Genomic DNA, 27074 nt, shown 5'->3' on the forward strand with positions numbered 1-27074 from the left:
TCTCATGCTCAGTACATACTTCTCCCTCCGTCCACAGCACAGCGCGTTCAGTCCCTGTCTCTACTGTTCAGCATCACTGCCCTCACGCAAGCATTTCTACTTTGCCTCCCTAGGACAAATTCTCCACGCGTGCTATTCGGCTAAAATACGGGATTAGAGTGTCGCATTGCCGCTATATCATTAACTGAGCTTGTGAAAAAATATAAATACGGTGAACATGCTAACAATATGAATTGGAGCCACACACTGTATGTCAGTGATACTTTAGAAGACATGTTGACACATACAGACGCTCAAAATTTGCCATCCCTAAAATATTTCTTAATTCCAATCGATGGTCAACGATGTGATTTGTTTAACGCTTCAGGTATTATAAATATTTCGAGTAGCTTCTACATGGTATTCCTCACGGAAAAATGTCTGACTACGATATTTTAAAAACAGTTTGACAGAACTTTTAATCCGCAAGTACGAATGACAGATACATAAATTGTCTAAATCTGTATCTTGCAAAGCCACTTTACTGGATGCGGCGTGCGGCGGAGGGTACCTTCTGTGCCAGTGTGACTTCCTTCCCTGCCCCCCTCCACCCACCCACCCTCCCTCCTTCTTTCCTGTCCCAGTCTTGAGTGGTGTGCTGGAAGAATGACGATCGTGTTCTTTTCGGGAGATGTACATAGGAAAAAGCAACATATCAGTTGACGCTTCTGCGAAAGTATGCTCTTCGAATCGTAACACTAAACCACTTCGTGACACACAACGACGCTTTTGTACGTCTGCCTCTGGAGTTGAGGTGGCAACCAAATTACGCTGTAACCCTTAATAACTAGTTACGAAGCGTGTTGCTAATCTTACGAACTTCTCTATTTTCACTAGCAGTCATATGGACTAGTTCCCGAGACCTATGAGAAATATTCACATGTCGATCGATACTGTTGTGTGAACTTCCTCTTTCGTAGGTGGATCATACTTCATGAGGATTCTTCCGATGAATCTGTCTGCCATCTGCCTTACCAGCGATTAGTTTTGTGTGGTCGTTCCACATTAAATCGCAGCGTGCGCATACTCCCAAATATTTACTGGATCTGATTCCATTGAGTGTTTAACAATCATGTAATCATAAAGCAACGGTTTTCCCGCCTATTCATGCGCAGTACTTTACATTTGTTTTTGTTGAGGACCAACAGCCACACACTGTCTCAAAAATCGATCCCCTGCAGGTAGTCTTGCATCTGGCTAGACTTCTCTAGCCTTGCAACTTCTCTCTATCCTACAGCATCTTCCGCTAATCTCCGCACGGAGCCCTCGAAGTTATCCGCTGAGTCTTTCCATTTATCATCTAAAGTAATGGTCCTGTAACACTCCCTTGAAATACCCTAACTAGTCTTTCTTGTCTGAAGATACCTGCCCGTTAAGAATGACATGCTGCGTTCTTTTTGCTAGGAAATCTTCAGTCCGATCACAAAGCTGGTCCGATACTCCGCACATTCGCATTTTGTTTTTTAGGCACAGCGAGGAACAGTAATTATGGGAGATCTAAGGTTCTTATATGAAAATCATGCTTTTATTTCGTGCAATGTGTTGTGTAGAACTGTCTCAGTGGAATGATTACAAACTGAGGCTTAAATTAGTTTATAGTTTCTGTTTACACAATATACTGATGGTTCATACTTCCATTCCGACAAGCGATGTGTCACATTCACTCTTACGGAACTCTTCTGAGCTCAATCTTTTGAAGCATAACATTAGCTTTAAGCAGACTGGGTCGCCATCTTGTTTGGTATGGGAGCAGCCCACCAGTAAATAACAGCTGTACTGTAAGCTACTGCTGTTCTCAGAGCGCCGGAGCGTACTGCTAGCAGTTAAAAACAAGTTGCCATCATTTCTTTTGTGAAAGTTCCACTTCTCATCCACTAAGATCTTCAGAGACCTGACATCACTTTGAATCTGACAATGCTCTAGGAGAAAATGAGCATGAATCTGCTAGAGGAGAAATCGACATGCTTTATAGGGCAGAAGGGGAAGCGTCTGGACACAGTGTGAACTTTAAGGGAACCATGATACTCAAATTTAGAAGTTGGCTATTCTGTTGTATCTATTCCTGTTCCAGTCGCGGAAAATGCGGCTCGCATCCACGGAGGCAGGTGACCTACCACCAGTGAAGAATATATTGCACTCTTTGGGTAACAATATCTCACGAAGTACTGATTTGACGATTCCCCAGCAAAGATGCGCTAAGAAGATTAATACTGATTACTAATTTAATCTAGAAAGGGATAAAAACTCATTATCAAGTTCGTTATGCGATAGCCAACAATTTATCTTTACGAGAGAGAGAAAAACTAAATAGATAATGGGTATTACAGTTCAGCGTCCTGTCGACATCTAGGCCAGTATTAGCTCATTTGGAAAAGCGTATGACAATACACGAACCAGCCTTTCAAAGATCCATCTGAAGTAATTCGGGGAAACCAGTTAAGAAGCAAAGTAATGCTGGTTTAACCTCTGTGTCATCCTGCTCGGTGAAATTATTTCTTGCGCGTGTGCGTGTCGCTGAAATTACGTCAATGCTTTGATTACTTTTCCAGTATAACAACTCTGAAATGTTAGAAACATATCTAGGACAGGTATCCGAGGAAGAAGAAGAAGAAGAAGAAGAAGAAGAAGAAGAAGAAATAAAAAAAGAAATAAAAAAAGAAATAAAAAAAGAAATAAAAAAAGAAATAAAAAAAAGAAATAAAAAAAAGAAATAAAAAAAAGAAATAAAAAAAAGAAATAAAAAAAAGAAATAAAAAACACGCGGCGGAGTGCCCATGCGGTGTAGTTTGTCAGACGCGGTCTTTTAAGGGCCATGTCGTTACGATACTGAACTTTCCGAGAACTCAATCCAGAATCTCAGCTCGCTCAGGCATCAATATTCATACAGTGCTTTCATATTCTTGTGTGTGCTTCGTCAGTTGGTGTCACTATTCACAGGCAGTTCATTGGAAGATTTCCATGGAGACAAACAGTGAATGTCATTAGAGTCATTCCAGTACAGAAAAAACTTATTCCGTTAGGAGTCATGTTAAGATTGTGTACACCACTCTATGTAAGAACTGTTAGCAGTATCCTACCAATTAAGGATTCTGCTAACAGTGACGTCGTTCGAACAGTCGAGTCTAGTCATTTAACTTTTATTTTAGTCGTCCAGTTCACGTGTGATTAATCCTCACTTCGGACTTTCACCTATTTTTCATGTTGAAGTTTTGTTTCTGTCTTGCAATCCCGCCTCAATTCTGTACTGATTTAGTATTCAATTTCCCCTTATCACACTAATTACACCCAGTATATTGTTGGTAGTTATATTGTATTCCTCATCCTCAGCTGCTCAGAGCTCAAGTGAATAAGTTTCGGACCACAAATCCAAAGTTCGAGTTTCGAATCTGAGTAGGTACTAGGATTATTTTATTGATAGCTTCTTTCACTTCTGGATAGGTTTTGTTAACGGGAGGAAGTTCCTTCTATATCTGCCGTGTTAAATTGACAGTTTTCAACGTACCTTTTCTCGGGACGTATTTACTGTATAACACTGAAGCTATTTTCAGATATTTACACTATCTGCTAACAATTTGACATTTTTGTGGATAATATATTAAAACTGTAATTTTGAGAAGTGATTTAATAATGACCCGTATTTCGAGCAAATTTATAAAATTAAGAAGGTTCATGGGGTTGTCTATCCTTTAGCTAGAAAGCTAAAAACGTGTCACTTCATGCATGTGTGCTAAGAAAATTGATGGCTACAGTTTTATTGCTCTGGGATTAATGGTTTCGGAGGAAATGTGCAGTAGGCCACAAAAACAAAAGTTACGGGAAACTGTGTTTAAAATTTTATTGCACTTACAGTGTCTCTAATAGATTTCTGCTATTTACTCATTTAAATTCTCAGCTTCTTTCACTTCATCCGTCAGATTACTCTGCCACTGATTTTCGAGCAATATACAACAAAGAATTATAAATATGAAATTTTGTTGGCTGGCTCGGTAAGTTCATGACGGCACGAAGTTTTCCTTGCTGTTAACCAGTTTCCAATAGTACGCACGCCATATAGAAACCTAACATTGTGTTCAATGTATTCACTATTTTCTTTCTTCCATATCCTCCAGACTTTTATTTTGAGGTACATTTCGACATTACCCTGTTCAGAAAAAAAATGTGTACCGTTTTTGCTATAGGAAACAATTGAATCAAAACAGGAGCCGAAAGCCGCCACACACCATCAGGTGGCTTGCGGAGTATGGATGTAGATGTATATGTAGAAGCTCAAAGGAAAGTAAAAAAATTATCCGTAGGCTTAATACATAAGGATTTAGTTTAAAATTCTTTTATATTGGCATGAAACATATTTCAAACCACCACAATCAACAAACTTTGAATCTTCGCGGTTAAGAAATATCTCTCGCAGAAAGAATGTAAAAATACAGCCGTTTGACCATCGTACATATTCCCGTATGGAGGACATAATAGGCATACGCAGCGTAGAGAAGGTAATGAAAGAGTTGAAAACAAATCGCCAAGTCCGGATGAAATCCGAATTCGGTTTTACAGAGAGTACTCCACGGCATTTACCCCTTACTTAGCTCATATTTATTGCCGATCTGTCGCCTATCGCAAAGTCCTATGCGACTGGAAAATTAGAGCAAGTGACTCCAGTATTTAAGAACGGTAAAAGAACGGATCTGCGAAATTACAGATCAATATCCGTAACCTCGATTTGCTGTAGAGTTCTTGAGCATATTTTCAACTCAAATGTAATAAATTTCTTTGAGACGAAAAGTTTCTGTCCACCTATCATCGGTTTTAGAAATAAGCGTATCTTTTCTCTCATCATATCCGACGAACCACGGATTAACAATAGGCAGATTCCATCTTTCTAGATTTCCAGAAAGCGTATGACACGGTGCCCAACTGCAGACTGATAATGAAAGTACGAACATATAGAATAGGTTCACAGATGTGAGTGGCTCGAAGGCGTCTTAAGTAATAGAACCCAGTACTTTGTTCCCTGAACGTCCATCAGAAACAAGGGTGTTGTCAGGTACACCCCAGAGAAGTGTGATACGACCGCTATTTTCCTTTATGTACGTAAATGATCTGATGGACATAGTGAGCACCGATCAGCAGCTGTTTGGTGATGATGCTATGGTGTACGGGAATGTGTCGTCGTTGAGTGACTGTAGAAGTGTGCAAGATAACTGCAACAAAATTTCTAGGTGGTGTGATGAGAGAACTTGCTCTAAATATAGGAAAATAAGTTAATACAGATGAGCAGGAAAAAACAATTCCGTAATACTCCGATACAGAATTGGTACTGTGCCGCTCGACACATTAACGTCGATTAAATATGTAAATGGAACGAGGATGTAAGGATTGTAATGGGATCGGTGGATGGTCTATTTTGGTTTAGTGTGAGAATTTTAGGAAAGTGTGGATCGTCTGAAGGACAACGCTTATAGAACACCAGTGTGACCCATCCTAGAATACTGCTCGAATGTTTGGGATCCCACTAAGTCGGTTTAAAAGAAGATATCTAAGCAGTTCAGAGGCACGCTGTTAAATTTGTTTCCGGCAGGTTCGATCAGCACGCGAGTATTACGGAGATGCTTCGTGAACTCAAATGGGAATCCCTGGAGGGAAAGCGACATTCTTTTCACGAAATACTAATGAGAAACCAGAAGTTTCACTAATGAGAAAATTTTGAAAAAGCGGCCTCTGAAGCCGACTGCAGAAAGATTCTACTGCCGCCAATGTACATTTCACACATCGACGGCGAAGATAAAGTAGCGGTCGCAGAGAGGCATATAGACTTTTCTCGCGCTCTGGTGGCGAGTGGAACAGAAAAGGAAATGTGTAGTAGTGGTACGAAACACTCAACCACAGACCATATGCTAGCATGTTGAGTATGTACGTAAATGTTTACCAGTTAAATCATCATCATCATCCCCCCCCCCTCCCCCCTTTCTGCTCTTAAGGTGAAAAGTGCTAAGTTTCACCTTGGTTCTGGGTCCACGTTAAACTGTATGTCTCCCTACAATTGGCTGGTTATGTCAGAACAGACAACTATCTAGAGACGGCAAGTATGCACCACCTGTAACACGATAAGACCTTTGATAGCAAAGGACTGTAGTGTTCAACCTTTGGTAGACAACAGTTCTACTAAGGAATTAAAATTCGAATTACACAGAATTACACATGGTCGTAATTGTTCTCAGCCCTTAATGACAAAATTTTGTGCCATGCTGGAACTAATTCTGGTCTATAGTTCCGCTATCCGAGCGTACCCAGAAGCCCGAAACAAAACTTCATCCTGCACCCATCCTCTCCAGTTGTTCCAGTTCAGCATGAAAGGCAAGGCCACGGATTCCTTTGTTAGAATTCCTCCATGGCACGTAAGTCTAGAGTATCACTTATTAGCGTAGCTTACTGAACTGACTAAGAAAGATTCTGCTGAGTTTTCTGAGGCTAATTACTACAAAACATCACATTTTACGGCTACTAGGAAATCTGGTTTTCCTTCTCTGCGCTCCTTTATCATCAGTATTTAAGCAAAAGTTGGACTGAATCGCTAACAGAATTTTCTCGGCAATCGCAGGAGCAACGGAGCATTGCATGTGTTTGAAAGAGGAAAAGTTGTTTCAGTTTGTGGAGTGTTCCGGAAGACAGGTTGACAGACTGCAATAGCTATGTTACATTAGCATGCTGTAGAGTTTTTTTATTAAGTGGTCTATGTTCTCTTATGATTTTTTTTTTACTTACTAAACTCTTCTGTAGGAATCAACAAGTTTCACAAGCACCTATCCGATCGTGCGAAATCCAGCACGTTTAGTTCCCGAACTGCAGAAGATTACAGTGAGTGGCACCTAAGCTGGTGCCCTGTTTCTGTACTCCGGGAAACTAAGTGACAGTTCACCAGTCCAATCCAGAAAACAATACGTGCTTGATGGAATGTCAGGGCAGGGAAGCTTTTGGTTTGAAGATTTCTTTGAAAATCAAACTCTGTGCAGCCTCCACAATAGAGGAGGTGAAGTCAGAAGGGGAACTAGCATAGCGCATGCTTTGAGATCTCAGGCGAACATCAGCATTAGCGATATAAATAAACCATGTGAGGACATGCTGCATGCAAATATAGTTCATTGGCTGCTTGTCAGTTCACAAGCAGTCAACAATGGTTTGAGGAGTTACAACAGCTCACTCGATTCCATGTCGTCGTAAGTTGGTTTCAGTAATCCCAGCACTGCAGTTGTTCGCCGCGGAAACAGTTTCCTTCTTATAACTAGTCGCTGTTATTGTCCCAATTGAATGTTATCCCCTTGGCGACTTGAAACTAAGACGCAGAAATTAAAGCATACAGCTTAACGTTGAGCTGTGGACGTACCTTTGAACGTATGGTTGGCAGAGACAAACATTTGAACGACCCTGGCACACTTTAGTTCCTGCCAGGGACAGGATTCTCTGGTGTGGCAGCAATGTCAACTTCCTAAATTAAGTGTGTTTGTTATGCTCTCTTCCTTTGCATACAAATTCCGTGAACGCATGGAACTGCGTGACATTCAGAGTCTTGTATGTATTCTACGCATTGGGAGACTCGCGGGTAAATTCATTATTATGTAGTCATCCTAAATCCAGAACGTGAGGAAGAGACCAGAGAAATACATTTTATGTTTAATATGGGAATCTCTATACTCACTGCAAGCCTTTGCCGTGCGGGATTAGCCGAGCGGTCTGCGGCGCTGCAGTCATGGGCTGCGCGGCTGGTCCCGGCGGAGGTTCGAGTCCTCCCTCGGGCATGGATGTGTGTGTTTGTCCTTAGGATAATTTAGATTAAGTAGTGTGTAAGCTCAGGGACTGATGACCTTAGCAGTTAAGTCCCATAAGATTTCACACACATTTGAACTTTTTTTTTTTTTTTTTAAGCCTTTCACTTTCGTAATAATGACCTACCCTTAGAGTTCGTAGTGCCTTCTGCAAGGTGAACCAGAAATCCACCTACAAATTTCTGATGGTCTAGAGGGACAGTATCCAAGCATCTTGATAAAAGTGACCCGCGATTTCGGTGGCTCGTTACAGATTAATGGTATTTCCCTTTGATTTCTTAGCTCTTTCTACCTTGAATCTGTACTTCAATGAAAATCTGTATGCAACAATGCAACTGTCTACGGTATGTGCTGTGCGTTTCTTTCTTTTCGGAAATAAACTATTCCATTTATTTCCCGTACTTGCCGCTGGAAGCAATTATGCTCACTTTATTCTCCGCGTCATGCTTGCATTCAGTACTCCTCCGTTCTTGTCGGATTGGTTTTTCCGTCAGTGTCCGTTGTACATTGGGCCGCCTCTGTAGCTGACTTGTGAGCGTGGATGACTACCATATGTACTATCCGATACAGCCAATTTTTTTATTGTTCTTGGTGGGAGGAATGGACCGGGTTGCAATCAGTCTCGTGATGGCAACAGAGAAACTACTTGAATGAGACCGTGGCTCAAAAGTCGGGTACATGGTCGGGAGAACGATGTGCTGACCACATGACCCTCCATTGCCGCATCCGTATGGCGCCTAAAGAAAGAGGATTACACGTTGGCCATATGGACATCGTATTAGTTCACTGAATGCAATGGAAGAGCGGTTGTGTTAATCAGGGGCTCCGTAACCAGAAAGTATTTTGCTCCTTAACTTTGGCTTTGACCACTGACTATCAACCTTGCTGCGCCCATTATCTAAATCGAGAAAAAACAATGCTTTCAATCCATGAAGATCTCTTATCTCTAATTTACTACCTTTCTGAAATTTCTTCAGTTTTGATGTGCAGATAACAACCAATAAATTATGAATACGCCTGCTCCTTGAAATATTTTGACCCTGAAAACCTGATTTCAGGGCCTGTGTGTTACCATCATGTAATCTATTAGAAATCTGCTGGTGCTTCCTGTCTTCTCCCACGCAACCTTCTTTCATGATTCTTAAATCAAGTGTATACGCTGGTGTCCAAAATGAAAGCAAGAAACTGCTGTTTCACCGTCCAGTGTCTAATTCACGATATAATCACACAAACTGTCAACAAATGTAGTTACGATCGTGTTCTGCAAGGAACGGACGACCACGCCAGCAATGACTTCAGGGCACTTATCAAGCTGGGTAGTGTTTGCAGGGTACTCCCACATCCACAATCGTTGTGTACAGTCACAGACCGTGCAGTATGGCACAGAGGAGACCCCTACAGACATACTGCTGTGGAGGACCACAGGTAGAATGGAAACAGGAGAGTCTCAAACTGATGTGGCCCGGTGGCTTAATGTGAATCTTTCTGTTGTTTCTCGGATAAGGCGACAGTTTAGAGAGACCGAAACTATATTCCGGAGACCAGGACAGGACCGACCACGTGTGACATCAGAAAGAGTGGACCGTTATTTGGCTGTAAGGGCACGACTGTACCACTTTACTACTGCACTGCAATTGGCATCTGACCTCGCAGCATCCACCGGACGTATTGTATCGGGGCAAATGGTGTACAGAAGGCTTCAGCAGAGTGGTCACTGTTGTTGGAGACCTGCTGTCTGTTCACCTCTGGCGTGTCTTCGCAGAAGGGAACGTCTTGAGTGGAGCCGTCAACATGCCACCTGGACGGTGATGATGATGATGATGATTAGTGTTTTAGCCACCTGGACGGTCGAACGGTGTGCCAATGTTCTTTTCACATATGAGTCCCAATTTGGTCTGGAGAGTGATTCTCGACCGATTCGCATCTGGAGGTCACGTGGAACACTATTTCGGGACGCAAACATCGTGGAAAGATATCGATATCCCTAATTGTATGTCAGGGATTATGTTGACCACACGAACACCTCTGCGCGAGACTGTACGGCTGAATATGCAACATTTAATTGCTGTCAGGTAACGTGAGGAGATCTTTGAATCTCATGCGCGGTTGTTGCGAGGTGCTGTGGGCCTAGACTTCGTATTGATTGACGATAATGCTCGACCTCAGAGCAAGGGTGGTTGATATTTTTGGAAACGGCGTGGCGTGGCCTGCTCGCCCTCCCGATTTGAATCCCATAGAGAATGTCTGAGATGCACTAGGGAGACGGGTTGCATCACGCCAGCATCCTCCAACCACTCTCCAAGATTTATGAGCCGCTCTGCAGGAAGAATGGACGTTATTGCCTCAACAGGAGATTGAAGATATCATCCATAGCATGTCCCTTCGCTGTCAGGTCTGTATTGGTGCCAGAGGTGGTCACACCCCATACTGAGCACATTAACCAGTTGTCAGAATGTGTGTGTGTGTGTGTGTGTGTGTGTGTGTGTGTGTTTAAGTTGGGAAAAAAAAGAAAACAGACGAAGAACATTTTTGCCTACCGTTATGCATGTTGCAGTTGATTACGTTATGCGTTGATTACGTTATGCATTCTTTACATTGTTTCTACGTTACTGTCACCTGTTTATACTGTTTTGTGGCCATCCTTTCCCCATTCCATGTTGAGTCAAATTCGAGTCTCAAATTCTGATCTCTTGTAACTATCTGAATAATTTCTTTTATCTGATCATACGCTCCTCCATTCTCTCAATCTGCTGCCACAAACTTTTCCACTGTGGTGGTTGTTGACTGCGTGACTATTTTCGGGACGATGATCGCGGTTTTCAACTGTAGTTCCCTTCATACGTATTTTATTATTCATTATTAAACCTATCCTCATGAACACTATTTGATTTTGTATTGGCAATCAAGTATTCATGTAACCACAAATACTATTCCTTCTTGCCATCGCTCTTCACTAATTCCTACTAATTTTAAACTTTCTATTTTCTTGAGTTCTCTAACCTACCTACACCATAAAAGTGTCTAGCATTCCTAGCTTCAACCCGTCGAATTCCAGATTTGCTTTCCCTAATTACTTTTTCCAGACTAGTCCTCGCCATTTGATCCGAATGGGGGGGACTATTTTACTTCTGGAATATTTTATCCAAAAATGACAGCATTAAACCATGCACTAGAGCTGCATATTTTCGAGAAATGTAACGGGTTTAGTTCCCCTTGCTTTCAGTCATATGCAGTATCAACATAACGAGGCCGTATTCGTTAACGTTACAAGACCAGATCAGTCAATTACCCAGACTGTTGCGCCTGAAACTACTGAAAAATGCTGTTTCTCCTTTTCAGGAACTATATGTTAATATGGCCTCTCCGGAGATGTGATTGCACTTTACGATGTGGCTACCTTATCACTGAGGTACAGAAACCACGCTAATTGCAGAAACTTAAAACCTGTGAAACTGTAGGTAATTCATTTTAGCACGTGACTGTCTTAACGTGGCACCCTCTCTCACGTGTTGCGGCATTGACTCTGGGACGTCCCCTTCATCATTTACATCCACATTCTCCACCTCGTCCTGCCCCCCCCCCCCCCCCATCCCCCACCCAAAAGACTGCTGCTGTTTGTCGTTCTCACCTGATTTAACGCCGGATACAGTCGTCGGAGTTAAGTCATTTTCGTTTCTGTCAGATATTACACCAGGTGTGAGCTGATCAAAATTTAACTAGCTCAAGAATATTACTCAAACATTCACCGTCCAAATGTCAGTATCAGAAACTGCTGTAGCTAGCATTTAGTTACTTGGAAAGTGGCGCTGATACTCACCTCGTAGAAGAGCCACATGCTGAAGAAGACCTGCGCCAGGTTGTACAGCACGAGTGGGACTTTGAGCTGCATCGCTTTGCGGTCGCGCATGAGTCTCGGCCCCACCACCTTGGCGATGTAGGCGTAGCTCACGCATATCAGCAGCGTAGGCAGCGGACCCGACATGAACGGCCAGTCCTTGACGCGCTGGTCTGCAACCACAGCACACGGTACACTTATTATAGCGCTCTGCGACACACACAAGATCCACATCTACACTTAGCCAACTTGGAAATAGGATTGTTGGTAAGCCTTCGTGTTAGCGATCTTTCTGATTTTACCTTGAAGGTTCTTTCATGAGAGAAACGCAGGAGCATCCAATAAATTGACTAATCCTACGGTTTCTCTCTAAATTTTAACAGTGAACGACGCTGTAGTGTACAATGCCTTCCTTGTAGCGCCTACCACTGGAGTTTATGAGCATCTCCGTCAAGCATTTGTTCTTATTAAACGAATCTCATGAAACATGGTGCTCTTCTTTGGATCCTGTATTAGTTCAACCAGTCTGAAAAGGCACAGACTGAAGTCGAATATTCAAGCATCGGCTGACCGAGGGTTTTGTGAGCTGCCTTTCGTGGGTAGACTACACCACCTGTCAGTCTCATTGTGGGATCTGCCTTTTCTGCGCTTAGTTTTATGTGGTCGTTCCACTTTAAACCGCTCCATAAGCGTACTCTAAGATACCTTACGAACGTGATTGCTGCTTGCGATTGTTCTGCGATGGTGTGACCATATAACAAGGGTCATTTTCGTGTCTATACAAAATGGGGTGCATTTGTTTGTCGTGAGGATTAACTGCCAGTCTGTGCACCAAGCGTCGATTCTCTCCATGTCTTACGGCATTTCACTGGAATTACTTCTCAATATACAGCGTAACAGTAATATCAACGAACAGCCTCTACACGAGGATACGCGTAGCATGGGTTTAACAAGGTGACAAAAATTATACTGAAAATTTTGAATCACAGTATGAATGCATACAATAATTCACGCATGCAGGGACTTACAAGGAAAGTACACCGAGGTAACAAAAGTCGTGGTATACTTCCGAATATAGTGTCGGACCTACTTTTGCCCGGAGCAGCACAGCAACTCGACGTGGCGTGGACTCGAAAATTCGTTGGAAGTCCCCTGCAGGAATATGAAGCTAAGCTGCCTCTACAGCTGTCCATAATTGCGGAAGTCTTGTCGGTGCAGGATGTTGTGCACGAATTGACTTCTCGATGATGTCCCATAAATGTTCCATGTGATTCATGTCGGGTGATGTGTGGCTATATAATTCTCTTGAACTGTCCAGAAAGATCTTAAAAACCAATCAGGAATCACTGTTTTCCGGTGACATGGCGCATTGTCATCCGTAACAATTCCAAGTTTGTTTGGGAACATTAAGTCCACGATGGCTCAAACTGGTCTCCAAGTAGCCGAATACCAGTCAATGATAGGTTCAATTGGACCAGAGGTCCCAGTCTATTCCATGTAAACACAGCCTACACCGTCATGGAGACACCACCAGCTTGCACAGTGCGTTTTTGATAACTTGCGTCCACAGCTTCGTGACGTCTGCGCCACACACTAATCCTACCATCAGCTGGCACCAACTGAAATACGGACTCATCTGACAAGGCCACAGTTTTTCCAGTCAACTGGTGTCCAACAGATGTGGTCACTAGCCTAGGAGAGGCGCCGCAGGTGATTTTGCGCTGTTAGCAAAGTCGCTCGCGTCGGTCGTCTGCTACCACAGCCCATTGACGCCAAATTTCCCCCTCACTGTTCTAACGGTTACGTTCGTCGTTACGTCCAACACTGATTTCTGCGCTTATTTCAAACAGTGTTGATTGTCTTAGCACTGACAATTCTGCGGAATTTTAGCTGCTCTCGGTCGTTAAGTAAAGATCGTCTGACACTGCATTATCCATGGTGAGAGGTATCCTCGGTACGCGATGCTGCCGCGATCTGTACATGTGCATATCGCTACCTTATGTCGTTATGTCGTTTTTCACCTTAGTTTTTCTTGTCTTCAATAAGCACACTTACAATATAATCCTGTGAAGGATTATTTAAAGGTCTCTTATTGTACCGGTGGTATTCGTTTATCTGTCCACATCTGCAGTCATCAATAAGAGGCAGCTCAGTCGAGGTCAATAGAGACGGATGCAGTTTGCGTGTGAAGTTGCATTTTGTGAAGTTATTTGCGTAGAGAAGCGTCAGATGGGTCGGCGGTTGATAATCAACTCTGCTAATGTATTGTGATTGGTTGAGACGAAGTTACGGGGAACCCTTTCTCGTGAAAGTTTTATTGCTGTGGAAAATGAATCATTTCCATGTTTTCTGGTATCTATTATAGTGCAAAAATGCAAGTTTTATCACCTGTTAGAAACGGACACTGTTTTACCATTAACATATAATTATGATGCTAGTGACGATAATGACGAACGTATGACTGCAGGCCGTAGTAACACGCAAGTTCAAAAAGAAGCGATGGAAACAGTGAAAGTGAATTCCAACCTGATACGTTTAAAGTCGGCAGTGTCATCACGGTGTTTGATGACACACTAGAGGGAACATATACGATGATTATCACATCAATGTTTCAACTGCTATGACAATCTCCTGAAAGCATACCCTAAACCGAAGGCTAAATGCAATAATAAAACCGTACTGGACGATGTGGCAAAGAAAAGGTAATAAACTTTTCAAAGGGGCTCTTACTCCGCATTTAGGTATCTTCAAAGAGCGAGTAATGTGAATTTCAATGATGCGCGAGAATGTGTTTTTTTCCGTTCATTATTGGCACGATTAGTCCGCAGCTCGTGGTCTCGCGGTAGCGTTCTCGCTTCCCGAGCACGGGGACCCGGTTTCGATTCCGGGCGGGGTCAGGGATTTTCACCTACCCCGAGAGGACTGTGTGGTGGTGGTGTGTCCTTATCATCATGCATCCACATTACGGTCGGAGGAAGGTAACGGCAAACCACCTCCATCAGGATCTTGCCTAGTACGGCGGCGCGGGTCTTCCGCATCGTTTCCCTACGCTGTCAAGAAGCATGGGACTCCATTTCCATTGGCACGATTCAAAGAACTCAAACATTTGTTGCTGAAGTCAAAGCTCATATCACGACAGAAAACATGCAAACTGGCTCTGTATGGAATAGTGATCGGAATCAGTTCAACTATAAGCTTTCTTCCGAAGGAAAGCTATCTATGAAATGGAGATGCGAGAGACTGTCTCGACGTTGAATTCAGTGAACAGTGCAACACACAGCTACACGATCGATTTTGATTTATCAATGGACGGACGATTGGCATACAAACTCTGTATATGCTTTCGAGAACCAAATGGAAAGTTTGGACTCCATGCGTCAAGGAAAATAGAAAAACGGTACCATTCAAATGTGTCCGTAGATTCAAGTGTGACCTGAAGATGGCAAACGAACGTCTAAAGACATTTTTGTGTCAGTTTTGAATACATATCTGCCGACAAATTCACAAATGCTTTGTGACTCCTGATCTGGAAGTAAGGACGAAAAAGTACTATTTGAAGAGTCTTGAGAAAAATATGTAGCTTTAAAAAATGATTCCGCCTTAAAGAAATATGCGCAATCTCTGGACGTGTATTTCTTAAGGCAAAATAAAATGTGTGCCTAGAGAACAGATTTTTCTTGAACCCCTTTCCAGGAACATGGAGCCAAACTTGCATGACACACTGAAAATGCATTGTCATTTACAGTCAATTGTCGACGGAAGTATATAGACCAATGCTTCGTTACGAATAGCAGAAAACTAGCTACGATGTTGGTGTAGCAAACTTCCAAAGTGTCAGTGATGTGGCGTTCAACACTGATGATATAGAATGTGCAGTTATGACATGTACTCAAACTGCTTTTCTTCACTGTGTTTCTTTTAGTACTTCACACTGCTTCAAACATTTTATTGAAGGGTCTCTCTTGCATTTATAGTTAAGACATCTGCATTGCGTTTGGCTTCTACAATGGCATCCGCAGTAACATCTAGAGCATATTTTCAGAGTCTTGCAGAAAAATGACACTCACCAGCACACAGATGCACATAATGATCCTGTAACCAATATTTGATATACATATGTTTGTTCGAACGCCAGTACATTCCTTCTTAGTCGCAACACATCATAAAGGGAGATTGTTTTCTCCAGTTTTAGGGTGCAAAAAAAGTATGGTCATACTTGTGGAAAGGGAGATGATTATGCCTATCAGCAGATGAGAAATCTTATAGCTATAGAATGCGCGTAGGTGAGAGTCCATTTTTCACGTAGTGAAGACTAGGAAGAACGGTACAGAGTTGACACCAGTTTTCTCAACCTGGAAGATGCACCGAAGTCCCAGCTGGCTGTAATTACCTGTTGGCTCTCTTAGTGCCTTTCAGAGAAATAGAAGGGCAGCAAGTCAGGAAGCAAAATAGGGGAATAATAGATGCATTTCGCTGACCCACAGAGTTGCTAATACAGACATTCGTAGGGAACCAACTGTCTGCACTCTGACGACCATTAGTGGCGCACACTACGGATTCCTTTTATCAGTTCCAGGATTACTTCCATCCGATCTGGAAAGCGGTTCGCAGCTCAGACAACTGCCATAATCGAGGTTTTAATAACCCTGCCGCATAGGCTTATTTCAACACCATTCCAGTGTCGTTCAACCTCTCCCCCACAGATATGATGTGTCTATAAGACACCCCTGGCTACTCTGGCCTATATATTACAGAAACTTGCATCTGAACAGCTTAAGAGAGACTATAGCAGGCCCAATAATTGCTCCATTTTTTTTGAAGTGATGGGAACACCACGGCTCAAAACTTTGAACTATTATCAAAACGAGTCGAAAAATAACTTAACAACCAAGAATAAAGATTATTGAATTTTAATGTCCCGTCAACGACGACGTCATTATAGAATGACCTGTAATACGAACTGAGTGAAATGATGTAACTTCTCTTTGCAGTCTTTCAGGGAGGCCACTATTACCTCCACGCAACTATTCTGCAATTCACACAGTGTATGGCACAGGGTTAACTGAAGCACCTGCAGACTCTACCGTTGCCTTCCGTAATTGCATGCAGAGCAAATGAATACTTGCATCTTTCCATGCGGGATCTAGGTCCTCTCATTTTATCGCAATGATCATTTATGGCTATGTAGGTAGGCATCAACAAAATACTTTCACATTCAGAAAAGAAAACCGGTGATTGGATTTTTTTGGTGTGAGATCTCTTCACGATATTTCAAACTCACCTGGCACGTCGGTGACACTCCCCTATTCCACGATAATACAAAACAAGCTGCCCTTGTTTGAACTTTTTCGATGTCGTCCGTCAATCCTATATCTCTTAAGGATCCCATACTACACAACAATACTCCAGAAAAGGACCCACGAGCTTATTGTAGACAGTCTGTTTAGTAGACCTGCTGCATTTTCCAACAGTATTTGGTTCGTCCTCCCATAAACATTATCTATGTGATGGTCAAAATTTACCTTGTTTGTAATTGTAATCCCTAGGCATTTAGATGAATCTGATGTATTTAAAATTGTATTATTCGTAACATTACTTTCAGGCGTTACTACACAATATTCATTTTTGCCACCTTTTTGTGTTTAGTATTATTTACATTGTACTGGGCACATTTGAAACTAGGGAAGCTTTGCATTTGTCTCATTGGAGTGTCTGGGTCGTCTGTTGGCAGGAGGTGCTCAATGAATATCAATTGGAAGGGAGAAGGTCCCCAGGGAGCTGGGCAGTTTGGAAGGAGCGAGTTTTATTGCCAGCCGATTTTCATATTTATTTAATATCTTTTATTATTTTGCCCATGTAATTCGTTAGTCATCGGACTGCTATTGCAGCGGTGAATATATTGGCTCAGTAACTGAATAACAACTTCTTTCTATATCTTATACTAACTGGTGGAGGCAGAGAGAATTTTGATGCATGTGAGTTGTGTGAATGGAGGCTAAGCTAGTGTTACCGGTTGAAGTAATGGAAAACAAAAATCTTGCTTGCAACCGCGTATCAGAGAGACCCGAGCAGGTAGTGCAGTGCTGTGTTTGTGAGGAGAATAGTAATGCTAGGGACATGCAATGCTTTGTTCCGACCTGCTGTGTGCGGAGGCGACTGCACGACACCACGCTGAGGTGATGTAACAGGGAGGCTTTTTAAGATGATGATGATGATGATGATGTGTTTAAAGAGACTAGAATACTGGGTCATCAGTCCATCCTTATCATGAGAGAAACGTGTAAAAAGGTAAAAAGCGAAAAATGGGGACTTGGATGCTCAAACTATATAAGCAAGTCTAAGAGTTTAAAAAGGGCGTGACGGTAGTTTTAACACGAGAGGTAAAAGAAAAAGAGATAACCCAGTTAGCATATTACACAAGAGGATCTACAGGCACAAGATGAAAGGGATAGAAGTAATTTACAGTCGCTTGGTGGGTACGCGCCACAGGGAGGCGCTCCCGCCCTCACACCACCCCTAACACTGGAAGTGGAAGAGTATTATAGGTTTGAGTAAAATCCGCTCTCTCGCAGGAAATGCAACACTTTGGTAATGGCTGTCACGTTATCCGCAATCACCTGAGGTAGTGAGGTAGGCAAGCTGAGAGAGTGCCGCAGATCGGCCAGCAGGGCCCTCTCAACAAGAACATGCACTATTGTCAGTTGACTACCGCAGCTGAAGTGAGAGGATCCTCCTGACGCAGATGGAACTCGTGGGTGAGTTTCGTGTGGCCGATGTGTAGTCGGCACAACACAATGGCTTCCTTCCCAGGGGCTTGGAAAGATGCATGCCACACTTTATTGGACCCTTTAATCACTAGGCTTCTTTTTGATCATAGTAATTTGCCATTCCAGTTCACAGAGCCTCAAAATAGTGTGTTGAAGTTGTAATCTTAAGTCTGTGCCCGGTATCCCGAAGTCAAGTTGTTGATTTGTAGTTGCGTCTTTGGCTAAATGGTCAGCAAGTTCATTTCCTGGAATACATAAGTGGCTGTGTCCAGATGAAGGTCACTGTCTTTCGAGAGCTGTAGAGGTCAGCCAGTAAGTCCTGGATGTTTGCGACCAAAGGATTTTTGGGATAGCTCAAGGTTATGCCTTTTAGACAGCTCAAGTAATCGCTATAGTTCAGAAAGTTTGTCGGGGACTGGATTTTTTTTTTTTTGTTTGGGTTTAAGGGCGCTCAACTGCTGAGGTCATTAGCGCCCAGTCACTGTTGTGAGAGCACATGGAATCTGGAAAAACTCAAGGGGATGGGGGGACACCAGAAGGACCTGACAAATATGCAGATAAAATAAGTAAAAAGGTTAAATGTCTTTGGACAAGCCAGTTAAAGTTATAAAACGCAGAATACGAGCAGCTGCTCGAGCGTCATCAGCTAAAACATCCGGTAAAGTAGATGGCAGGGACAGGACAACACGAAATTGACTAAAACGGGGACATGACAATAAAACATGGCGCACTGTTAATGCCTGACCACAAGGGCACTGCGGGGCTGGGTCACCGGAGAGCAGGTAGCGGTTGCTAAACCGGCAATGCCCAATCCGCAACCTGGTCAGAAGGACCTCCTCGCGCCGAGATGGTCGGGAGGATGTTGTCCAAGCAGTTGGGAGCGGTTTTACTGCCCGGAGCTTGTTTCCTTGGAGGGATGACCAAGCATCCCACCACAACGACACAAGCCTCTTACATACATCCCCACGAACGTCAGATGACGGGACACAATGGGAAGCCGGCCGAGGAGCATCCGCAGCCTCATTCCCAGGCACTCCTACATGCCCGGGAACCCACAGAAAGCTGACAGAACCACCATTATCACCGAAAGAATGGAGGGACTGCTGTATCCGTTGATTCAAGGGATGGACCGGATAGGGAGCTCCAAGGCTCTGAAGAGCACTCAGTGAGTCAGAGCAGAGTACATACGATGAATGGCGGTGGCGGCGGGCATGCTGAACGGCCTGATGGAGAGCAAAAAGCTCGGCCGTAAAGCTGGAACATTGGTCGAGGAGCCGGTATTTAAAGGTGGCGGCCCCGACGACAAAGGCACAGCCGACACCATCGTCAGTTTTGGAGCCATCGGTGTAAATAAAGGTGTGACCGGCAAGTCGAGCACGAAGTTCGACAAACCGTGAGCAATACACTGCAGCCGGAGTACCCTCCTTCGGGAGTGAGCTGAGATCGAGATAAATACGAACCGGAGCCTGGAGCCAAGGTGGTGTCGGGCTCTCACCCTCTCTGAAGGTGGTAGGGAGGGCAAAATCTAATTGTCGAAGCAGGCGACGGAAGCGGACTCCGGGGGGGCAGCAGGGCAGACACATACAACCCGTACTGACGGTCGAGAGAATCGGCGAAGAAGGACTTGTAAGAGGGGTGGGCGGGCATAGACAACAGCCGGCAGGCATACCGACACAGCAGTACGTCGCGCCGGTAGGTCAATGGTAACTCGGCAGCTTCAGCATAAAGACTCTCGACAGGACTAGTGTAGAAGTCTCCGGTCGCAAGACGTATCCCCCGATGGTGGATGGAGTTGAGCCGGCGTAAGAGGGATGGCCGTGCGGACGAGTAGACGAAGCTCCCATAATCCAGCTTCGATCGGACTATGGACCGATACAAGCGAAGCAGGACAGTGCGATCCGCTCCCCAAGATGAACCGCTAAGAACTCTGAGGACATTAAGGGAACGTGTACAACGGGCCGCCAAAGAAGAGACATGTGGAGACCAACACAGTTTCCTGTCCAACGTGAGCCCTAGAAACTTAGTTGTGTCCACGAATGGGAGAACAACGGGACCGAGATGTAAGGATGGCGGAAGGAACGCTTTATATCGCCAAAAGTTGATACAAACCGTCTTCTCTTCAGAGAACCGGAAGCCATTTGCCACGCTCCATGAGTAGAGGCTGTCTAGACAACGCTGAAGGCAGCGCTCCAGGAGGCATGTTCTCTGGGCACTGCAGTAGATCGCGAAGTCATCGACAAAGAGAGAGCCTGAGATATTAGGTGGAATGCAATCCATAATTGGATTGATCGCGATGGCAAAAAGGGCTACGCTCAAGACGGAGCCCTGAGGCACTCTGTTCTCCTGGAGGAAGACGTCGGACAATACGGAACCCACACGTACCCTAAACTTTCGATCTGTTAAAAAGGAATCAATAAAAAGGAGCAGGCGAGCGCGTAGACCCCACCTGTGCATAGTGCGGAGGATACCTCCTATCCAACAGGCATCATAAGCCTTCTCCAAATCGAAGAACACGGCTACCGTTTGGCGCTTTCGCAAAAAGTTGTTCATGATGAATGTCGACAAGGTCACAAGGTGGTCAACAGCGGAGCGGCGGCGACGAAAGCCGCATTGAACATTGGTAAGTAGCTGTCGAGATTCAAGAATCCAGACTAACCGAGCGTTAACCATGCGCTCCATCACCTTACAGACACTGCTTGTAAGAGAAATGGGGCGGTAACTAGAAGGAAGGTATCTATCCTTCCCGGGTTTGGGTATAGGAACAACAACGGCGTCACGCCAACGCATGGGGACCTGACCTTCGGTCCGGACGCGATTGTAGGTACGAAGAAGGAAGCTTTTGCCCCCCGGAGAAAGGTGTGCCAGCATCTGAATGTGAATGGCATCTGGCCCCGGAGCAGAGGACCGGGACAGTGCAAGCGCACGTTCGAGTTCCCGCATAGTAAAGGGGGCATTATAAGTTTCCATATTCAGCGAGTGGAACGAAGGTCGCCGAGCCTCTTTCCTGGGAAGGAAGGCAGGGTGGTAATGGGCGGAGCTTGAAACCTCCGCGAGAAAGCGGCCGAAAGCGTTGGAGACAGCCACAGGATCAACAAGGACCTCATTACCTGAGGTCAGGCCATGTACCGAGGAGTGGGCCTTAATGCCCGACAGCCGGCGCAGGCCACGCCAAAAGACAGAAGAGGGAGTAAAACTGTTAAAGGAGCTGGTGAAAGAGGCCCCACAAGCTTTTTTGCTGTCTTTGATGACTCTACGGCATTGCGCTCGGAGTCGTTTGTATCCAATACAATTCACCAACGTAGGATGGCGGCGAAAGGTGCGTAAAGCACGTCGTCGAGCACGGATAGCGTATCTACAAGCCTCATTCCACCAGGGGACGGTGGTGGTGGTGGTGGTGGTGGTGGTTGTTAGTGTTTAACGTCCCGTCGACAACGAGGTCATTAGACACGGAGCGCAAGCTCGGGTTAGGGAAGGATTGGGAAGGAAATCGGCCGTGCCCTTTCAAAGGAACGATCCCGGAATTTGCCTGAAACGATTTAGGGAAATCACGGAAAACCTAAATCAGGATGGCCGGAGATGGGATTGAACCGTCGTCTTCCCGAATGCGAGTCCAGTGTGCTAACCACTGCGCCACCTCGCTCGGTCCACCAGGGGACGGAAACGCGACGTGAAGAAGAGGTAGTATGAGGAATGGAACGTTCGGCAGCATTGATAACAGCCGTGAGGTATTCGACCTGACTGTCAACTGTGAAAATCGTGGTCCGGAAAGGTCACCAGGGAGGAGTAAAGTCCCCGGTCAGCTTTCGGTATGTTCCAGCTCGAAGGACGTGGGGATGGGATGTGGTGCAGGAGACGAACGACACAGGGGAAGTGGTCGCTCGAATAGGTGTCAGAAAGGACATACCAATCGAACCGACGGGCAAGAGTGGTAGAACAGATCAAAAGGTCCAAGTGGGAGTAGGTATGAGTAGAGTCCAAGAGGAAAGTCGGGGCGCCACTATTGAGGCAGACAAGATTGAGATGGTTGAAGACATCCGCCAAGAGGGAGCCTCTTTGACAGGATGCAGGAGAGCCCCAGAGGGGATGATGGGCATTGAAGTCGCCAAACAATAAAAACGGCGGGGGAAGCTGAACAATCAGGTGCATCATGTCAGCCCGACTAACTGTGGATGACGATGGAATGTAGACAGTACAAACGGAAAATGTAAAGGCAGAAAGAGTAATACGGACAGCTATTGCTTGGAGTGGGGTGGTCAATGGGATGGGATGGTAATAGACATCGTCCCGAACGAGCAACATGACCCCACCATGAGCTGGAATACCGTCTACAGGGGTGAGGTCATACCGCTCCGAGGTGTAGTGGGTAAAGGCAATATGGTCAGTTGGGCGCAACTTGGTTTCCTGGAGACCAAGGACGAGCGGACAGTGTAGGCGGAGGAGCAGTTGTAATTCCTCCCGATTAGATCGAATACCTCTTATGTTCCAATGTAACAAGGCCATCGCTAGTCAGAAAAAAGGGGGGAACAAGACGGGGGAAGAGCTGGTCACCTCGACGGACGCGGAGGGCCAGGTTTCGAGGGAACAACGCTACAGCCGGTGGGAGGCGGATCCTGTTCCATCGAGTCGTCGCCAGCTGCGGCCGCTGTCCCGAGTTGCATAGGAGGGGCAGCATCATTTGCCGACGAGAGGCCAGCTGAGCGCCTGGCAGCAGAGCGTCCCGGCAAAACTGAGGACGACCGGGAGCAGCGACTCACGGATGGAGCATCAGACGAAACGCGCCGGGGTGGAGAGGGGGATAGAGAATACTTCTTGGAGGCCTTCTTGAAAGTCCGAGGAGGAACAGGGATGATGGGCTGGACCCGAAGAAGGTCCTCACGAGCGGGGTCCGTTTTGGAACGCCGGACCTCTGAAGCCGGGGTCCGGAACGTTTCCCCGATGGACGCCTGAGAATAGGATCGCTTCTCAGGCGGCGGGGGGGGGGGAGAGGAGGAGGAACGGTGGCCCCTGGGGCAGAGGGGGCGGGGGCTGTGGGGGAGGAGGATTTGGAAGGGAGGGATTTGGGAGGCGGAGGCATAGACCCCGGATGGGGGGAGGAGGTGGAGAGGGGACAGGATAGGGGTGAGGATACTGTGGAAGGAGTGGAAACGACTGAGGCAAACTAAGTTGTCAACGTCACGGGATGGAGGCGGTCATACTTCTTCCTGGCCTCAGAATAAGAGATGATCCAAAGTTTTGAGTTCTTGAATCTTCTCCTTCTGATACGCGGGGCAGTCTAAAGATCTAGGCGAGTGGATGCCAGGACAATTAACGCACCGAGGTGGTGGGGTGCATGTATGTTCCTCACGAAGAGGACGTCCACAATTGCCACAAGGGGGCTCAGCCTCACACCGTGACGACATGTGTCCAAAGCGCAAACACCAAAAGCAGCGCATAGGAGGCGGGACGTAAGGTCGCACGTCGCACCGGTAGCACATCACCTTTACCTTCTCTGGGAGAACGTCCCCCTCGAAGGCGAGGATAAAGGCCCCGGTGTCTTTGGGGCCGCGCTGGACTCGCCGGACGAAATGCACGCCTCGGCGCTCCAGGTTGGACCTGAGCTCCTCATCAGATTGCAGTAGGAGGTCCCGATGAAAAATAACGCCCTGCGTCCTATTCAGTGCCAGATGCGGGACAATGGACACTGGGATGTCCCCTAATCGGTCGCACGCCTGGAGCGCCGCCGACTGTGTGGCGGAGGTGGTCTTCATAAGAACGGACCCCGAACGCATTTTACTGAGCCTCTATTTCCCCGAAGATGTCCTCGATGTGCTGAACAAAGAACATGGGCTTGGGGGTGGCAAACGTCCCCCATCGGTCTGAGAACAGATCAAATAGCGGGGGAAGTACTTCGCCCCAAGACGGCGGGCCTGTCCTTCCTCCCAGGGAGTGGCCAAGGGGGAAAGGGAAGGAGAACCAGAACCAGAGACAGTACCTTTCTTTTTAAAAGACTCGACCGCAGAGCGACCTGATACATGTTGACGTTTCATCTGCGAAACGTCCGCCCCGATACCACCCACTCCGACCAGGGGCTCTCCCCATGGGCGCCACCCAGCCTCCTTGGCCGACGTGGGGAGGGTGCAGCTCAGGTATTGGCAGTACGATCCCTGTGTTGTCAGGGGGCTACAACGTAGAGGGTACATGACGACCCCACCACAACGGGCTGGCTACCGTGCTGGATTTCGGGTGCCATGGAAAGTCCATGATCGTAGGTGCAGATGGGGACGCACTATGGGCGTAACTTGCACAACCCATCAGGCGTTTAGGCCCAATTTGAGGAATAGTGGGTATGGTTACAACGCCGTTACAATGCTCAGTGCCAAGGTCTTAGTGTACGGAGGACCAGTGATACACCACGTAAGGCGTCCTTCCCCAAAAGGCTCGTACTTCTGTAGAATTTTGAAAAATGGAGGTCAAACCCCAAGGGGGACCATCACATGGAAGGCCGAAACGGTTGAAACTCCATTTAGTCGCCTCTTACGACAGGCAGGAATACCTCGGGCCTATTCTTACCCCGGACCCGCAGGGGGAGATTTTTACGAGTACAGGCAAAGATCATCCATGTACAGTGACAGAATGGCTGTGGGTCCCACTGCATTTATTACACTATTGATGGCGATAGCAAACAACGCTACTCTCAGAACCGATCCGTGAGGGACTTCAGTTTCCTGTACGTATTGGTTGCTGAGAGTCGAACCTATGCAGACCCCAGAAAATTGAAGAGATAGGAAATTCTGTATAAAAATGGGTAAACTGCCCCAGAAATCCTACTCTTGCAGTGTAGACAGGTGGTGATGTGGCCAGATGGTATCACCAAACGCGATTGAAAAGCCCAAGGATATGTTTCACTTTGTCGGCACGAAGATGTCTGGACATTTGATTGTGGATTTTATTGGGACCAGGAGCCATATCTCGACACTCCTCTTGCGCTGCGAAGCTCCCATTCACTGAAAGGGACATTATATGAGAGAGAGCGGTATGGCTGGAAAGACAGAAGGCGGCGCTCAATAAAATGTTACCAGGTCAGGAAATAATGATTACTTCAAGTGGACACTTCAGCGAAGTGTGCTGCAAAACATTCGGCAAGTACCATGGGATCAGTGGAAGTGTTACCATTGACAAGGATGCCAGGAACCGCCGTGAATGGCGGATGGCCAAAATACGGCGGAGTTTAATCCATACTTGGGACAATGGGGTATGGGATCGCATAGTTGAGACATATTGCTGTCAATACTCCTGGTCCCTTTTCTTTATTAAAAACCGGACTTTCAGCTGGATTCTCTTGAATGCTATTAAATTATCCATAGAGGGATGGTGCTTGTGCCGTCGAAGGGAGCTGCGGTGTTCCCTGATAGCTGTGGCTACGTCTTCATACCACGACGGCACTGGCGGCCTCTGAATGAGGAGGAATAGGGCATCGTTGCTGCTGCATCATGAGTTATAGTATCAATAGTATCGTGTATGAATTTGTTGATATCTGTCACACGACTGGCTGCAGAGGAGAAAGCCTGCCTGTCAGCTTTCTGAAGTGACGAATGTGGAGCATGTTCTAGATGTCTGAGTGGAGAGGGAGAGAATAGGAAATTGGTCGCTGGCACACACCACTGAATCAGGGGTAAGATACTCGGTCTGCAAACAGAGATCAATAGCGGGAAACATGCTGTGGGAGACACTGCAATGGGTTGAGTAAGCAGACGTCCAATTCTGAAAGGTGGTGTTCCAGTACTCTGCCTCTGAGACAGTGTCGTCGCCTCACAGAATATTATGGGGATTTAAGTCCCCCAATAAGAGGAAGGGGGCAGGGAGATTTGCCACGAACTCTGACATTTCGTGATAATAGAAAGGTCCATCTGGAAGTAGGTAAACATTACATATAGTCATCTGAACTGACAGACACTAATGGCCACAGCCTGTAGTACAAGCCACTGAAAATAACAGAGCGTGTGAGGGTACAGAACCCACCAGACGCTCTCTTTACGTTAACGCAATTGGTACAGTAGGGTTGGTAGTTTTTCAGAGCAGGGAGGTATGTTGCCGTAAACCATGTTTCCTGAAGCGCTATGCCAATTACCGAGTAAGTAGCCATTCAATAACTGAGTTCGGTCAAATGACAATAGCTGTTACAGTTCTACTGAAGGAACGTTGGAGTCCTGTTTGAGAAAGTGGCGAATGGTAAAGATGGGTATGAATGCTTCGCTAACAGGTCCTGTTTCACCTGATTGAGTGATCCATCGTCCGTGCACGTAGGCTCCGATCGTTCTGAGAATGAGCAGTTGGAATAAACGAACTGTGTATACAGACACATTCAGATAAAGTCCATATTTTTAGCAATTGCATTTGGATCTGCTTGTTCTTTTTAATGAAGATTGTGTGAAACATGCTTGGATAAATTAAGCCATCTATTCTGGACTCCTATACTATCATCATCAGAGTTAGCCAGCATGAGGGAATCCTGTGAAATACTTTGTAGGAATGCAACTTAAGTAAAATTCCGCTAACAGCGAATGGGTTTAATGATTTATTTCTGGATAATATTCTGTAGACTTCACAGTTGAGATAATTTGTTCACGTGATAGTGTC

At 45.6% G+C, this 27074-nt stretch overlaps 1 protein-coding gene across 2 annotated transcripts in view; it reads right to left on the reverse strand.

Annotated features, from left to right (window-relative positions):
* Positions 1 to 27074, reverse strand: part of LOC126248423 (elongation of very long chain fatty acids protein-like) — a 211004-nt gene that overhangs the window by 70881 nt on the left and 113049 nt on the right. For both annotated transcript variants that reach the window (XM_049949391.1, XM_049949390.1), the window contains exon 3: positions 11674 to 11864. In XM_049949391.1, coding sequence (XP_049805348.1) covers positions 11674 to 11864 — 191 coding nt within the window. The remainder of the gene's footprint in view (positions 1 to 11673; positions 11865 to 27074) is intronic.

This window comes from Schistocerca nitens, chromosome 3, assembly GCF_023898315.1.
Source record: "Schistocerca nitens isolate TAMUIC-IGC-003100 chromosome 3, iqSchNite1.1, whole genome shotgun sequence".
NCBI classification, from domain to species: domain Eukaryota; kingdom Metazoa; phylum Arthropoda; class Insecta; order Orthoptera; family Acrididae; genus Schistocerca; species Schistocerca nitens.